Source organism: Pinus tabuliformis, chromosome 3_2 (genome assembly GCF_031772625.1).
Source record: "Pinus tabuliformis cultivar Carrire ecotype Pingquan chromosome 3_2, CPIR1, whole genome shotgun sequence".
In the NCBI taxonomy this organism is placed as follows: Eukaryota; Viridiplantae; Streptophyta; class Pinopsida; order Pinales; family Pinaceae; genus Pinus; species Pinus tabuliformis.
The window spans coordinates 695,853,895-695,872,853 of record NC_142302.1 but is presented as its reverse complement, the minus strand read 5'-3'; the positions used below and the strand labels follow the sequence as shown (position 1 = coordinate 695,872,853).

Below are 18,959 nucleotides of genomic sequence, written 5' to 3'. Positions count from 1 at the left end.
TGAACAATTCATTTTGGTTGCTTGGAGGATGAAGGGGCTCAATGACTTGGAGGAAGTGCATGACCCTACCAAGTAAGTGACTGCTATGATTCCTGGTTATCATTACCTATTACCATTTGGCCCATTCTTCGGCCTTGATCTTGCATATTCCTCATCTATGGGTTTTTTATCCAAGCTTAATGTCTCATTTCACTCAGAAACTCTTGGCCATCTTATTTTTCCTGCAAAATTCATTTCTTCCCAGTCACTCAGCTCGATATCCTCCCCAAAAAAGATTGCCCCCCACAAGGATCAAGTCATCTAGTCCAGGGTCTCCTTAGGGACTCAATTTTAACCATCATTCCCTTCGTCGAGATTCCCTATGGAATAGGTCACATGACTAAAATCCGCAATAGGAAAAAGTAATACTACATTGCGACCTTGCGACTATGTGATTTTCCTTCAATGTGACCTTGTGACTGTGTGATTTTCCTTCAATGTGACCTTACGACTGTGTGATTTTCCTTCAATGTGACCTTGTAACCTTTTGATTGTGTGGCCATTGTGATGTATCCTTCATTGCAACTTATACGAACCTTCCTGTGTTGCAACCTATGACCTTGTGACCTAGCTTGACCTATGTGTTAGCCTACTAGTCGCCAAGTCGCATAGTTCATCTTCATGACCCATGCATGTTGGACATTGGATAAACCAACGCTCCCTGTGTGTTTCATGTCATGGACTAACCGCCTTTCGTGGATCCTTATCTCTGATGATGCGATTGTTGGCTAACACTTGCGGGTTTTGGTTTAATGACAATTGTAATTCCTAATAAGTGGTATCAGAGCACAGGTCACAAGTTCGATACACACCCGACCGACATTGGGGGGAGATTATTAGACATCAGATAAACCAACACTCCATGCCTGTTTCTTGACATGGACTAATCACCTCTGATGGATCCTTATCTCTGGCGATGCGATTGTTGACGAAAACCTGTCGGTTTTGGTTTAACGACAATCATGATTCCCAATATTGCAACCCCCATAACCCTTATGACCTTGTGACCTATTAGGAAGATTTATTTCCTGGGGATTTACTAGGAACTCTAAAACTATGATTTAGGTTTAATTATTCATGCCATCTCTCTCATTGTGGGACTATTTTTCTGACATGCCAGGTGACGTTGATCATGAGTGCATATTGATTTCATCTTTCTCTGGCAAGATGGCACCTATGGTAGTGAATTCTTCTAGCAAAAGATATGAAATAAGCATACAATAAATTTACTAAGTCTCACCACCTCCCATGTACAAGGACACTGTGTACAACCTCAACAAGATCACCAAACCCTCTTGGTTTGATATTTATGTAGTTTTTTCCAAATAAGACACCCCTAAAGACAAGGAGGATTTCTAGGTGTATATTAACGTCAATAGGTCTAGTCTCAAAAAAGTGTCCTCTCATCCTCCTATCTTTCTATGCATTGAAACCATCGAATGGATTATATGGAATACATATACAAATTGGTGGGTAGTGAGGGATGACATAGGTGCAACATTCAGGATATCTCATCAACAAAGATCATTGCTGACTACAAATTTCCAGAAAAGGAGGATTCATTTAACACTTGATGGCTCTCCAAGGATATTCTAAGGGATTGGTGGCAAGACCCATCCAGGTTTCAAGTAAGGAGTGACCCAATATGTAAGACAGAGAGTCTAAAAAAGGTTTAGCAGCTCATTTCCTTCATGATGAACCTATTGTATGGAAGGGCTGACATTGAGACTTTCCACGAGACATGTGTCCCTATCATGTATGTCATCACCACCAGAGGTACAATTTTCAGCTAGACCAATATGATAGCTTCTGCATTGAGGACTAATATAGTTTCATCCAAGCATCCTGAGGTGGACTAGTTGTCAAAGTTTTACATGGCCTTGTGTCTATTGGATGTGATTTATGCGAGACGCAATTTCAATCACTGGAGCTACAACTAGACCTCAGATGCAATGAAGCCCTTTCATGAGCACTACAAGATGTTCTGGAACCCAGGCTACAAGAGTATGCTTGAGTTCACCTCTGAAACATTCATCACCTTAGTATACCTATTGTTTTCTGGAGAAGATTCCCCTTGGATGTTGAAAAGGGCCATGGATACTCTCACTAGAGTGGCACATTGGTTCCCCATCTAGAAGGGAAAATTTATTAGGATCTTTGGCTCATATAAGATCCCTCACATGCTTCCTCAATTTTCCACAAATAAAGTGCTCATGTAAGAAGTATGTTATGAAATGACCCAAGGTTTCTCAAAGACGCTGAGGAATGGGAAGAAGAAACCTTGACCTACCTTCCCTCTTACTATCGGGGCTTACAAAGTTGAAAATTTGAAGGAAGTGTAGATGGAAGCCATGGAGATAAAAGGGTTCCATTTTGTGACTTTGAACCACTGCACCTATGACCCTAAAAGAGTAGTGGTAGTTCATTGGAAGAAATCAAATTGAAGATGGTCATACCTGCCACCAGGCACACTAAGAAAGACAAAATTAGAAATTGGTACAATGCCTCCAAAGAGTTTAGACCAAGTGAACAACAATAAAGGAGTGACAAGCAAGTCAGGCATTCCCAAGAAAATGTGAGCTTACAAGAGAGGTCAACTTCATTGAAGAGGAAGAGAGAAAAACAAAAGTCATTGGGAAACTAAAGAAACACAAGCGTAAAGAGATAGACGATCCCCCAAGTGACCAAGATGAGGGGGAATATGATGAAACAATGGAGCAGAGAATGGAGACCTTGGAAAATAAAAATGAAGAGCTCAAAAGAAAAAGAGAAGAAGAATTAAGATGGTCTCAAGAGTCAGGTGAATAGTAACCCAAAGACCACCTTGAGAAGATGCAAGAAGAGGACAAAAGTAGGAAGAAAAAACTATGAGAGGAGATTCATCTACAAATGAAAGAGGGGCAAAGGGCTCAAGAAGAAGAAGAGAAGAAGAGACTAGAACACGAACAAAGGAGGAAGGCAAAGGAAGAAAAGAAAAGAGATGAAAAATAGGAATTAAGAAAACGACAATAAGAGGCTGACAAGAAACCTCAATGGGAATCCGAACAACAACAAAAATTGAGTGAACAAGTTGAGCCACCTCCACTATATGTTCCCATATCCACTCCCATCACCAAAGGGTATCTTCCTCTAAAATATCTAGGCATTCCTAACAAGCCTGAAAATGGAAGTGTTAGACCTTACGAAGGTCACTCTTAATTAGGTCAATTAAAAGATCACACAGGAAAGGAGGAAGTATTATGGAACCCTACATAGCTCTGGTCCATGGCCATGGAGAAGGAGATAGTTCTAGATATGAAAGTTAATCCTGAGATGATCTCTTCAGTTGAAACCATTTTTGTGACCATGATTGAGCTAAAGGTTGGCAAAATGAGCTAGAAAATTATACACGTCCAAAACAATCTCTACGCATCTAAGAAAAAGGAATCAAGAGTAGAATAAGATAGAACGAATATGGAAAAATATGATACAACATTTTGCTTAACTCACTTCAGAACAAAGGAATTACAGGTTGCAAGCAAGGAAGAGGTTGAAACCCTAAGAGGATCCATGGAAATGGTTTATGAAGAGATGTAAAAATTGTGTCATATTATGGCCCCTATCCTAGTCATACGGTCGAACATAAAAGAAAAATCCTTCATGCTAAAAGAAACGATTACAACTATGGAAAATATTCATTAGTGGACAGCCATGTATCCAAAGACAGCGATGGTTCTTCCAAGAAAAGATTAGATCACTACCTAGAATGATAAATTCCAACTACACATTAAGATAAAATCATGAGATAAGCTAGCCAAAGATGTGGATATTTTTTTTGCTTCTTACAAGCATATTCTAAGTGGTTTGGAGTCCGTGATAGAAAACCATGGGGTTCCTTCTATTGGAGTAGTTAGAAAAGTGTGGAAGCACAAGGACATCCTATAGAAGGTTCAATAATTTACTAATAGTTTGAGGCAAGCTTCCAACTCAAGTGATTTGTAGGTTACAAAGGAAAACACCACGCGAGATGTAGTGGAACACTTGAGGATGTAGACGAAGGTGATGACTCTCGCTAATCAGATTAATGTCAAAAGAAGCACTCTCATTCCAGACACCCTTCAATGTCTGCATAGGCACGACGAGGATAAGCTGAAGATATCTCCAATAGTTGTCGAATATAAGCTTTGGAATACTTACCTCGTGGAGCAACTAAACTTAGATGTTCTAGAATTATCTATTGTCAAATTGATAAGATAGAAATTAACTTATTTTTTTGTGAATAGCGAGATAGGATAAGTTAGAGAAAAATAGGAATTCAAAGAGTCATAAGGAAGTCTAAAAGTCATAAGGAAGTCAAAAGTTCATGAGGAAGTCTAAGAGTCAATGGTAGGCCAAAAGTCACGCTCATTCCTATAAAAACACCCTCGTGGAATATTGTAATGCACTTTTAGCTTTGGACTTATTTTGTTACATATTGTTTTGAGAATTTCTGCTCTTCTAATAAATGCAAGGATTAATAGTTGATTTCCATTGTTGGATTGGATGAACACTTTGTATCGTGATGCCATGAATATTATTATCTTGGTGAATTGGAGGTTCCTATGAGTTTTGGTGTACAGTATCCTCATGTATCATCCTACGCTATGAGTTTCCTTTGCAACACATGGATGGTATATGATATGATGACCTTGTGTTTATGTTCATAAACTAATTTATTGATATGGGCATGATGTTATTATAGGTTGTGCACTCACTTGTGTTTTTAAATGCTTACCCATCTTAAACTCAGTAGTTTTATAGTTGTTTTCCTTATAGCCGTTATAATTTATTATCTCCCTATTTATATTGTCAACATGATCTTATTATTCATCTTATCTTGATGTTGAACCACACAGGTTGGTTCGAAATGCATTGACCTAAATATTCCAATATGATTTCTTCAAAAAATGCTTCAAATAATTTAGAATATGGATCACAAAATATTGAATTTGAATAACATTCTTAGTTGTTAAATTTATCCATTAGATATGGGTGGTCTTATTTGAAGTTTTGCTAACGATACTTTACTTAAGATTCATTCTTTGAAGTTCTAACATTTCTATTTATGGTATATGTTTTATGAAGTATTCATCAATTACTCACTCATGTTTGTTTAATTTTATATGTTCTATTTAGCCATATTCCATTTCTCGTTTGAATCAAACTTCAATTAATTATACGGCAGCTGGGCTTACATATCGTACAGGATCCCTAAACCAAATGGTGTAGAGTCCAACTTGGGTTTCGCACTGAGTAGATCTCCTGGCCATTGCTAACAAATGCTAGCCCATAAATACGTTGTTTTTTAGAGTTTTGGATGGGATGATTTTCACAATATTGGCAACATCTTGGTTAGAGTTAACATAGCACAACATAACCCATGAATTGTTCTCAAGTTTCTATAAGGATTCTTCCACAAGATCATCAATTAGCATGGCAATAGGAGGGTGATTCTACAATAAGTGATTAATAATGTCATCCCTATCTAGTTTCATGCTTACTATAGCAGTGTCTAATTCACAAACTGGGTAGAGGGATGGATGATAAAGGTCTTATTCATCCTCCTACTCTACCTACAAGGGTAAATCATGCTCAACAGAGGGTTGAGTAGGGGGGTATAATATGGGCTTCTTTGAGAGATTCCCATTCTTAATGGTCATGTTCCTAATGCTAAAACTAATGTAAGCATCAGTAGTGACTAACCAAGGTATCTCCAGAATAAGAAGGTACCCATTAAACTTGGTTTTGGGTTCGAGGACAAGGAAATCTGTGAGAAAGTTTCTTGAGTCATTTCAGACCATCACATCCTCAATAACTCCATCAGGGGATACTGTGGATCTATCTACAAGCTACAACACTATAGTGGTCCTACTGATGCCTTCTTATAGGTTAAGATTTAACATGGCTTCCTTGGTCATGAAATTGATTGCAACCATAAGGTCGATCAAGGTTTTGGGGACTACAATTTTGTTAATGTGCACATACACTACTAAGCGAGCAAAATTTGAGCACTTTGGGGAGATTACTATTCCCAACATTAGTTCAAATACTTGCCCAACAATATTGATAGTGGGGGCATATCTTTTTCTTCTCCCAGGACTCTTGAAACATTCTTCCTTGATAATATTGTTGTAAATGGGGACATCTTTGATGGCCTGGAGAAGAAGTATTTTAACACACAAGTTCTTTAACTCTCCTGGGCCAACCTTCTAGGATAGTGAGGTATATTAGATTGAGAGGTGCTTTCTTCCTTCTCTTGTTCAAGATCATCAGGTGGAGAAGGTGAGTGAGCATCTTGAAGTACCTTCCCAGACCTAAGGTTGATCTCTTGGATTTCCACAACATAAGCATGATAGGATGCTTCTCCACTGTAGACCTATATTGCATGCTTATTGTTTGGGTTCAATTATGTTGGGAAATAATTTGGGGTTGTTTCAGTGGGTTATTGTGAGGTAGTTTTAATTTAGGTGGAGGATGAGGCATTAAGGAAGGAGGTTGGGCTTCTTCAGTCCTATATCCTTTCGAAGGGTTTCCCCATTAAGGAGGTCAAGGTTGATATGGATGGAAATGTTAATTAACAAGTTGAGGAGGGTACTGAGGAGTATAGGACCAAGGGGGAGGGCATGGACTAGGATGAGTGAGCTAGAGGATACAAAATCTCGAAGGGTGCATTTTTATTTAGATTGAAAGAAGGATATTGTTCACCTTCTATGCCTTGTTGGTATGGCCGAGGGTTTTGTGGCCTGCTTTAGTTGATGAAGTAAAGCTCCTCTAAGACAATGTTTGCCCCATTGGTATAACAGATTCAAGCCTAAAAGAGGGGAATTTACCTATTTCATGGTTCTCCTCACAAATAGAGAAGACCCCTATGGTGTTCATTAGACAATGATTTCTGGGTTGCCTCTTCGTGCATCTGTGGAGAAAGATAGCTAGTGCTCTTTCTGCTTCCTCTTGATTCTTCTTAATCTGCATAGTATCCATATGTAAGGAAATAGGTGTGCAACATATCACTCTTGAAGTATTTTAGCATAATGCCTATCTCTTGCTTAATTTTCAAGGTGGAGAAGATTTGACCAAGTGTTGACTCGACTTACCTCTCTTCCGTACAGCCCTAGAATGATTCCTGAATACTATCTTGATGCCATGATAGGTCAGGTGGTATATATCTTGCTAAACAACATATTGAATGTCTTTGTTACATCCTCCCTAATCCCTAGGATGAGCACATCCTTGAGTGATTCAAGGTCAAAAGGTATAGTTAGCCTTTCTATTGTTAAGTTGGAACCTCTGCTGCTAATATTCTAAGGACTCATTTTTCCCTAGGGCCATCATAGAGATCTATTTCTTTCTCCCCTTAGACCTACAATAATCTCTGTACTTTTCACTAAAGGCTTGCTCCATTTGTGCCTAGGAAGTGATGTTTCCTCTAGGTAGGCCCATGAACCAGCACAAGGCTACATCCTTGAGGGTGGAGGGGAATAACTTCAACTTATATTCATCAAAAATATAATCATAGGTCTTACATACTACAACAAATTCGAACATGAATGTGTTAGGGTTACTCAGAGGCTAGGCCATTGAAATGTGGAAGGGAAGTAGGGCTTATATCCTTCGTCTTAGGAACCCATTACTGTATACTTGGATAGAAAAGAGCTCATTCTACCTACTTTAATCCATTTTTTTGATAAGTGATATAGGTTATTCCTTCCCTATGGGCTCTTCAAATATTTGTTGTCACTCACCTAAAGGATTCTCTAACTCTCATGTTGTTAGCGGGAACTTCATAGTCACCAAAGAAGAGGTTTTTGTAACTGGGTGAAGGGGTTGGGGTTTTTGGTAGAAATTTTGCTACATTATCCCTACTCCTACAAGGAATGAAAAAAATTGTGCTTTTTGTGTTTTCCTCTTTATTTATTTACTATTTTTTTTTTTTATCAAATCAATCAATATTGATGCAAAGCAATAGAAACATGAAAAAGAAAGGAAATTTCTAAGTAGAAACAAGAATTACTTGGACACCACCTTATCAACAATGCCAAAAAGTGATGAGCACCCATATTGCAAAGGGAGTTCTGCAGCTCCCAAGGCTACCAGCTTTAATTATCAACCTGGGTTTCGTACAAACTTAAGTGGAAACAATGATATATGCATAGTAGGTTATGTTCTACTCATGCCACATTTAAGCAATGGATGAGATCAAGGCATTCAAAGACCACTCTATTAGTGGAATCAAGGAATGAAATTGCATCAAAATAGAGTTCTATTCTAGTTGCAGAATTGGAGATATTATTCTACTTGCAAAGGGAATGAAGATGCTACTTGTTCAAACTTGAATTCTAACCCTAGTTGTGGGAATGTAAAATTTATATTACTTGTAGAGATGGAAACATTAATGTACTTACAAAATATAAATTTTGATGCTGCTTGCAAGAATGGAAACACTAATCTAATTGCAGAATGTAAAGGTTACATTGAAAAGGAAACCTAACCTATGGAATGGAAATAATAATCCTTTGAAATTGAAACCTTAAAAGAAGTATTAATCCAAGAGAAACAATCGTAGTATATATTGCATATATGAGTAAGCATGACTTCAACCCTTATTCATTGTGTTCAAAGAGATTAGCTTTAGTGGAAAAGTTCATTAGGAATTAGGAAAATCATCACCGTATCTTTAAATTTAGAAATCTAACCACTAACCCTAATTGCAAAAATGTGTTGTAGTGAAGAAAAGACAAATCATAAGTGGTATTTCATCTCCCTTAATGATTGTTTTAGAGTGTAGTGAAAATTACTCAAGGCTAAGAGGAAAAAATTAAGATTTTAGAACAAATTTGATCGAATTTACACGGTGCTATAGGGTGCTACATGATTGCTACAAGATTGCCCTATTTCAATAAAAAATTGGGTCCTTGAGCATTTAGAGAGTCGAAATGGTGATATAAAGCTGGGAAAGGGTAGATGAAGGTATATTAAGGCTATATGAAGCCTTTTCCAAGATTAGCACCTCTTAGAGGCCCATCTTGCACAAAAGAAAATGTACACAATGTCCTTCAATGACACAAAAATGTACATTTGGTGGCAGATTATTGAGAGCATTGTGACGTGAGGAGAGAGAGGCTAATAATAGTAATATGAATGCGGGGTGACTATGTCAACCCTACAAGAAGATAGTAGTATGTGCACACCAGGAAAATAATCCTTTTGCAACTTAAAAAGAATGCCAAACTAATAACCAAATTGCTGCAAAATGGAACTTAAACAAGAAAAGATGGGTTGAAATTTTTTTGCATCAAAAGACAATCTAGCTTATAGAATGCATATGAGCTACATACATGAAAGCTTAAAGAAAATTTTGATTTAATCCCTAAGTATGTAAGAAACTCAGTATGTAAAAAAATCACTATGTAAAAGAGCATTAGTTAAAGATATAATAATTGCAAAGGAAAGTAACCATATGTTTTTGGCTTGCTAATGCATATTCCTCAACCACACTTCCCACAAGAGAGGTGGTAGATAGACTCACACTTACAACATTTATAATCACACTTCTATCAAGAAAGAAAAGAGATTTTTCTATGAAAGGTAATGTATGGATAGAATACACAAAAAGAGAATAGAGCCTCTCGGTTAGGCACTAACCTAAGGGGACTCAATCCTGTGAAAGTAACTCAGATGGAAGATAACAATGAGATTTTCATTGATATAAAACAAAGTTAAAGTACATCATGTAAAGGAATAGAGATGACAGTCTTAAGCACCTAGCTCTTAGTTGCTCCTATCTTCTCCAAATGTTCAAATCCTATTGAGTCCATAGACTAGCCTATATATACAAAAATGATTAAGGGGAAACTTCCTTGATAAGAGAACTTCTTTCCTCCAAAATCTCTAAAAAAGTGGATCTAGATTACTTAGATCCTCACAATTTCTTGGGTGCATTGACTGCTAACAGATCTTTGAGCAGTAGGTGAGTAAATGCAGGGGAAAAGTGTCCTACAGCTCCACCAGTTGCCTCCAATGTAGCTTTGCATAGTAAATGCACTCAAAAGCAGTCTTTTACTGCACATAAATCACATTAGGCCATGAAGTATGAAAAATATCCTTTAGTCTCCATATTAAGCACATTATAGTGAAAAAGGTCTTAATAAATGTGAGAAAAGAGGAAATTATAAGTTAGAGGATGGAAAATCGACCTTATGATATACCTATTATTGGGGCCCATCGCCTTATCACTCAAAATCTCAGAAAATGGAGACATGAAAGGTCCCTGGGTCTCATCAAACAACTCCTTCCCTGAACGTCTAATAATATTCCATCACATATGCACAAGTAGGCTAAATGATTCATAGATCAATCATCCAATGAAGATTGTTTGACAGTCTCTAAGTCGATCGATTTTTCCTTATATTTCTTCCCCATTTCCTAATTAAAACAAGAATGTGAGGAAATAACAACTATCCACACCCAATGCAAGTGACAAGAAATGAAATAAATGTTCTTGGGCTACTATTATGTTTTCATTTACTTCCATGTTGAGCTTAATTTTATTGTTAGCTCAACAAGGTTCTTATTTGTGTCTCTTGTCATTGGTATCCCACAATAGGGGTAACAAATAGTTTATCTCTATTTTTCATGGAATCTCTTCTAATTTTGCAAATTCTTGACTCTCTACATTACATCCTCTAATGAGATTTCCAATATGACACACGAAAGACTAATTTTGCAAAATTAATATAAATACTTTTGATTGAAATACAAAAATAATTTATACATATATAAATACATATAGGTATATATATATATACATCTCCATACTAATACACAAGGAAACAGCATGAAAAACTATGTATTAACTACTAAAAATAATAACATATATAAAAAGCTGTGTTAATGAATAATGGAACTAAACCTTACCATTTCACAATTTTCAAAAAATTAAAAGTACAAAACATTATGGAGTTGCCTTCCGAGAACCAATGTTTTAAGTCACTCATTATAATCATTATTAGAATCTTATTGTAAATAAGGGATGGTATGAGTTATAAGACCTCTAAAGTAATTTGATGTGTTAATATTCTATTACTATTCTTTTTATTGCTTTTAATTTTAACAAATAAAATATCAATATTGAATTTGTAAAATTTTCCATAATATAAATAAAAAAGAAAATAGAAAACCTAAACTATATTTTTATATTATTTTAATTTTCCTATTAATAAGTACGAACTCAACCAATTTATTTTTGTTTTTATATGACGGATAACGACGAGGGGTGTAAAGGTAGCCTATGCAAATAGACCTATAAATGAAGATTGACAATCTGACATTGCTTTGCATAATATAAATAAAAAAGAAAATAGAAAACCTAAACTATATTTTTATATTATTTTAATTGTCCTATTAATAAGTAGGAACTCAACGAATTTATTTATGTTTGTTTTTATATGACGGATAATGACGAGGGTTGTAAAGGTAGCCTATGCAAATAGACCTATAAATGAAGATTGACAATCTGACATTGCTTTGCTGAGCGATTACGAAACACACTCTTTTGTTGCGATAGGTACGCTCTGCCGAAGATAAAAATAAATAAAAATAAAAATAAATAGATTTTATGGGAAGATAAAAATAAATGGATTTTATGGATGATAAAAATAAATGAATGATTATATACACACTCTTTTGTTGCGACAGGTACGCTCTCTGGAAGAGGAAAATACTGAACTTCTTACCAACGTACTACTTTCCTTAATCTCTAAATTCTATTAACATCATATAATTTTAGGTGTAAGATCTCCATAAGATGATTTATGGAACGTCATGGTTGTGTAACAGTTGATTGCTACAGTCGATTCCTCCACTTCTGAACCAAAATTATTTGCTGATGCATTCCTACCAAAGTCTCACTCAGATATGGGGTACGCTTATCGCCGATTTTTATTCATTCTATCTTTCTCCTATTTTAGAAGTAATTTGAGAGAACTATATTAACAGACTTCCTTATTATAATATATGACAGCAGCGCAGATGGCGGCAACTTCTCCAACGAGCTACAGTAATGCAGTAGAACTACTTTCTTATATAAGTAACCTAGTCTCTTATTTCTGATCTATCCATTATTTATTGCTGTATTTCTGCTGTTCCACCGATTATAGCAAGTAATCCCCTGGAACTACTTTCCCGATCTCTTATTCCCGATCTATCCACTATTTATTGCTGCTGCTCCACCGATTTCAGTTAAAATAAATCGACAGTGACCGTCACATATATATTCATTGACATTTTGTAAGTCTTGTAGCACATCCAAACCTTTTAAAACATATATTAATCCATGCAAAGTTATATGGCATGACTGCAGAACCAAGTTGCCTTTTATACGTGTATATAATTAATTTATTTCTGATATCAAGCTTTTGCTGTGGAAAATTATACTTGTATCACATTTGTTGACAATAGATGCAAAAATTATATGACATGAAGTAGAACCAGGTTGCCTTTTATACGTGAATATGACTAATTTATTTCTTTTGTTTCTTGTACTTGTGAAAAAAGTATACCTGATAAGATTGACACTTCGCACATTTTATTTATATCATTTTAGTATTTAATCAAGATAGATACATTTTAGCGAACCGATCATATCATCGTTAATATCCATGTACATTAATTAATTATATATATATATAAAAAGAGTAAAGAGAGTAAAGGATAAATTAAGAATTATATATATATATATATATATATAAAAGTAAAGATAAATAAATAAAAATTTACTTTTATCATTTATAAAATAACTAAATATCTATATTTTTTTTTTTTATTCACACATTTATCAATGCATCAACATAATAAGGATTATTATTTTTTGAATTTTTTTTTATAATATATATTAGATATTTTTTTAACATAATTGGAATTGAAAGCTTTTTTTAACGTGGAAAGTGAAATGTCTTAACTATAAACTATGAATCCATACAGGTGAGGATCGTTTTATAGATGAGGAATGAGGAATGAGGAATGACCTATTATAGAGTTTTGTGAACCCAACATTTCGGACTACCAAGTGAGTCCATCATCAGGGGATGTGTCAATAGATATTCACTAGATTTTAATGATTTATCCAAAGCTCAATTTAGGGTATATATAGGTTTTTAAAGGAAAGATATATGAAATTTAGTCGGCCATTATCTTATTAATTTTTCATTTATTATTATTATTATTTAACTAATTTATTAATTTGTTCAATTAATTAGTTAATTAATAAGATTAAAGGGATAAATTAATTAATTAATTTTATTATTTATTATTTATTATTTGTTATTTATTATTTATTAATATGTTTATTAATTATTAATTTATTAGTTTGATTAATTAATCAATTAATGAGGTAAAGGGATAAATTAATTGATTTTTTTTTATTATTTATTGATTTAATTAATTTTTTTATTAATAATTTTATGTAAAATTAATTTGCTTAAAAGTTTCAATGCTTTGTTTGATTAATTAGCTAATTTATTTGATTAATTAATTAAAGGAATTAATTAATTTTATTATATTATTTTATGTTTATTAATTTAATTTTATATATTTATATTTTTGATTAATTATTTATATATTTTATTTCATTAATTTATTTTATTGATTAATTAATTAATAAATTGATGACCTAATAATGAGTTATTTATTTATTTTTTATGATTTCAAGTAAAGGATTCCACCTGTTTAGCTTTAAACCATCGTCCCTGTTCAGGTTATTCTTCCTTTTTTCTATTTCAATGGCTTCTTTGATTTTCCTTTTAAGATAGTAGTCTTCTCTTCTAACCAGCTTGACTTCTTCCATGCAGATGTAATGAGAGGAAGAATGAACATGTTCTGCTAAGACCGATTTTCGATTATTTGATCTTACTAATTTTTATTTATTTATGACTTATATTATTATTATTATTTTGAATGCTACACATTATTTTTATATTAAAGAAATGAATGAATTACACACCTCTTTGATTATTCTTAAGAGGAATTAATTAATTTTTTTCATTAAATAATTTCTTCTTATTGAAATAGTTTATTATAATCAACATTATATATATATATATATATATATATATATATATATATATATATATATAGATAATATGAAATTGATATTAATATAAATTAATTGAGTTGAGATTGAGAAATAAATAATTAAATGTATACATAAAAATAAAAATTAAATTTATACATTGACATACTTTTTAAAGAGTGTTATAATTATGCAATTTTTAACACTAAAATAGAAAAATGTAAGATTTTTATTTCTATTTTTAATCATTTGATCTCCATATTCGTTATAAAATTATACCACTTCATATGATATCAAAATAATTTATTTATATTTAAGAATAAGAATGAGTTTTTTGTAACTCTTTATCATACTAGATTGAATTATTGATTAATTAAAACACCACAGTAAAATTTAAAATTCTGGAAGCAGATTCTAACAAGGATAACTAAAGATAATAATAAAATTTCTTTACACGACAATATTCCTATATTAAAAATCTTTATGAATCTCCAAATGTCATGGATACCTTTGAAACTATGCTCACTACAAAACAAGTTTTCTCATTAGAAGACATTGATTTTGGGATTAATCATTTGGCTAATGGGAAAGCTAAGGACATTGATTGTTACCATGCATAAATCCTAAAAATTGGAGGTCCTGTCCTCATCCCCCACATCCACAAGCTTTTCAATCAAGTGTTCAAGCAAGGGTTCCCTAAACCATGGACTCAAAGCGTCATTATCCCTATTTTTAAAAGTGGGGATACAAATAACCCCTCTAATTATTGGAAAATTATGATCAACCCTCTCCTAGCAAAGTTATATGGTATTATTTTAAAAAATAAGTTGAACATATGGCTTGAAAGTGAAGGTAACCAGGTTAAAGGCCAAGCGGGTTTTAGAAGGCAACACTCAACAACGAACCACCTCGTTATGCTTAGGATGATTGTGGAGGAATTTCGCAACGATAAATCCAATCTCTTCTGTTGCTTTGTGGACTTTAGAACGGCTTTCGATGTGGTCCCTAGAAACAACCTATGGAATAGATTAGCAGAGCTAAAGGTTCCTTTCGAGTTGAGAGATGCCACTATAAGGTTATACGAGAATGTAATTAATGAGGGTGGTCGAAAGATATTAAGTGTTATATCGGAGTTAAACAAGGTTTCCCCGTCTCCCCTACCCTATTTTCCATTTAAATCGACAAGCTAGAAGGTTGTTTAGGTGAAGCAGGATGTGCTGGCACGATCTTAGTTGGGACAATCATCATCCTTCTTCTCTATGCTAATGATATCGTTCTTCTTGCAAGGTGCCCATTTGATCTTCATAAGAAACTTAGACTTCTTAAGGATTTTTGCTCTGCCATGGGCATGATTGTAATACTGACAAAACAAAAGTTATGATTATCAAATCCATGAAGGACACTTACGCTCATTTTATGTATGACAATACTAACTTGGAGGAAGTGTCTTCCTACAAGTACCTAGGAATTGATATTCATCACAAGGTCAACTGGAACTATAGCATTGAGAAAAGGATTAATGGAGAGTGGAAAGCCTATTTTGGTCTTGAAAACAATTGTAAAATGGAAAACCTCATAATGTGGGATAGAAAGAAGTTCCTCTTTGAAACTTTAGTCACTCCAGTTATCTTATTTGGATGTGAGGTTTGGGGTTGTAGCATCTCTAAAGAATCCTGGAGAAAGATTAAGCAAATCCAGAAGTGTTTTATAACGTATAACCTCAAGATTAAAAGCAACGCACCCTATCCTATTCTCCTTATAAAAGTGGGTCTTTCCCCTATCAAGAGCCTAGCTATGACTAGGCTTCTGTTGTATAAGCATAAACTCAATAATATAGGAGACTATAGACTTCCTAAACTAGCTTTAAATTCCAGCCAATACCACCTAAGGCTTAAGTGAGGCTAGTATAAATGCACCAGGGCCTGGTTAAACCATTGGGAGATCGACAAGAATGTTGCATTGCAAAACATTAATAACATTAAAAATATTGTTACTTCTAAGTTTTTAGAAAAAATGTGGTGTGAGAAAGATTTAGTGGCTAAAAGAAAATTAAGATATTATAAGGAGGTCATCAAACCCACCCTACAAGATGAAAAGTATCTCTTTGTTTTAACTAGCTCAAAGAAGAAAATTAATATACCCAAGATTAGAATGAAATCTCATGAGCTGCATAGTGACACGGGTCACTGGGCAGTTCCTAAAACATGATGGATGGAAAGGTTCTGCCATCTCTGTGAGAATACGAACATCGAGGATGAAAATCAGTTCCTCTTATAGTGCCCCACGTAGAACCACATTAGATCTGAGTTTCGAAACCTTTGTTGCAATACTGACCTTCCTAGTCTTTTACGATGTCAAAATTATAGTGAGTGCCCCACGTAGAACCACATTAGATCTGAGTTTCGAAACCTTTGTTGCAATACTAACCTTCCTAGTCTTTTACGATGTCAAAATTATAGTGAGTTCGGAAGGCTTCTCTCCAAGTTTTTTGAGCATAGGAATAAAATCTTAAATCAAACTAAATAATTAGTTTCTTCAGATCCAATAGACCAAAATTTAGTATCAGTGAACGTTAACCATGATCATTATCAAATCACATAACATCTTTATATATATATATATATATATATATATATATATATATATATATATATATATATAATTCTACATTTATATCTAACCTAAAAATAGTTTTCCAATACATTTGTAAAAACATTCACTTGCCAAATCAATTGCTTCATCTTTTGATTCAAGAGTGAAATGTCTTTAAGGTAATGATTTAACTATCCTTCGTAATTACCTAAAATTGTTTAATGAATTTTTAATATAGATTAGAATGATAAAATCAAAATATTTTATTAAAAAATAAAATAAAATGAAATTTCAATGAAATTTATTAAATATCCAATATTATGTATTAGTTTTTTTATGGATAAAAATATAATATATTTTTTATTATTCTATTGCTTTAGAAATTCCTAAATAATTTAATGTTAATTAATTATAAGTTTTTTAATTTTTTTTAAATATTTTTTTATTATAATAATAATATTATTTTAATTTATATGTAACAGTATTTCTCGTAAAAATCACATAAAATAAAATCTTGTCGATGCTTTTCAATTAACTAGTGTGGTTCATCTTTATGACAAGATGAGGAATAAGATCTAGGCGATGGAATAGATAGATGATGAGAGAAACTAATTATCCATTAGAAATAACACCTACTTTGACTAAAAAATTTGAAATAACTAATTAAGCCTTTGACCAAGAATTAAAAAGAATTTTAAATTAATAATTAATATTATTTTTGAATTAAGTTAAAAAATAAATAAAATTAATGGAATAACTTAATTTTATTATTAATTAATATCAATATTATTAAATTATATTTGTAAAAAAAAAGGATCTTATAGAAGTATTAATGGATAAAATATAAATTTTGAAATAACTAATTAAGCCTTTGACCAAGAACTAAAAAGAATCTAAAATTAATAATTAATATTATTTTTGAATTAAGTTAAAATAAAAATAAAATGAATAGAATAATTTCATTTTATTATTAATTAATATCAATATTATTAAATTATATTTATAAAAAAAAATGATCTTATAGAAGTATGAAGCAATAAAATATATTATTATGGGGATAATATGTTATCAATAAGAATTAGTATTTTAATAGGTAAATAAATAAATAAAAATAATAAGAAATAAATTTATGGAGATACTATTAATAAAATTATAATTCTTATTGATATTATCTTCGTAATAATATATTTTATCGGTTAATACTTCTACAGGATCGATTTTTTTATTTTATTTTGTTTTACAAATATAATTTAATAATATTGATATTAATTAATAATGAGATGAAATTATTCTATTGATTTTATTTATATTTTAACTTAATCCAAAAATAATATTAATTATTAGTTTAAAATTATTTTTAATTCTTGGTCAAATGCTTAATTAGTTATTTCAAAAAATTTAGTCAAACTAGCTTTATTTATAATGGTTAGTTAGCTGCTCTCATCATCTATTTATTCCATTACCTAATTCCTGATCTTGTCCTAAAGATGAACCACTGGTGTATTTGTCCTCTTTCTTTGAGTTTGTATTTCATCATCTAAATCACCAATAATTTAATCTTTTGTATGAAATTTTGAATGAATTTTACCCTTGAGGGAGCTTAAGATGGTTCCTTTTGGATTTTCAGCTTTTTTACATCTTTTGCAATATCTTCTTTAGGATTTCCAGGAGTAGGATCTGATCAATTGATTTACAATTCTTTCTCAGGAAGAGCCTGATTCATATTTACATCAATACTTTCAATATATAATATATAAGAAAAATAATTTCATCAACCCAAAAAGCAAACTTCCCTAGTGAACCATCATTGATCTTCCTAAAACACTTACATCAAAATATTCTGAAATATTTCACTGAGGCAAGTCTTCCTTTGCATAATTCATATGGAGTTTTGTCACTATTTTCCCGAAGTTATGCCCTATTCATGATATATATTGTTGCATAAACTACTTCACTCCAAAATTTAGGTTCTAAATTAACTGCTAATAACATTCTTCTTGCATTCTCTTGTACAAATATGTTGTTTCTCTCAACAACTACATTTTTTTTATGGAGTCCTAACAATAGATACTTCCCTCTTGATTCCTTGTTTTTCACATAATTCATTAAATTCCCCTAAGGTAATTTCTACTCCTCTACCTATCGTGAAGCATTTCATATTTGTCTCACTTTCATTTTCAAGACTTATTTGAAGGTTTTTAAACATTCTAATGATTTTGACTTAAATATTATGAAAAATATCCAC

The 18,959-nt window shown here is 32.6% G+C and overlaps 1 protein-coding gene across 3 annotated transcripts in view; it reads left to right on the top strand.

Moving 5' to 3' along the window:
* LOC149182529 (agamous-like MADS-box protein AGL11) overlaps window positions 1-12,462 on the top strand; it is a 223,798-nt gene extending 211,336 nt beyond the window's left edge. For 2 of the 3 annotated variants that reach the window (XM_089418599.1, XM_089418597.1), the window contains 3 exons: window positions 11,752-11,793; window positions 11,893-11,975; window positions 12,077-12,462. In XM_089418599.1, the coding sequence (XP_089274725.1) occupies window positions 11,752-11,793; window positions 11,893-11,975; window positions 12,077-12,116 (165 nt within the window). In that variant the 3' untranslated portion in view covers window positions 12,117-12,462. The remainder of the gene's footprint in view (window positions 1-11,751; window positions 11,794-11,892; window positions 11,976-12,076) is intronic. The other variant, XM_089418598.1, reaches the window with a different exon arrangement.
* The last annotated feature ends 6,497 nt before the right edge of the window (window positions 12,463-18,959 follow it).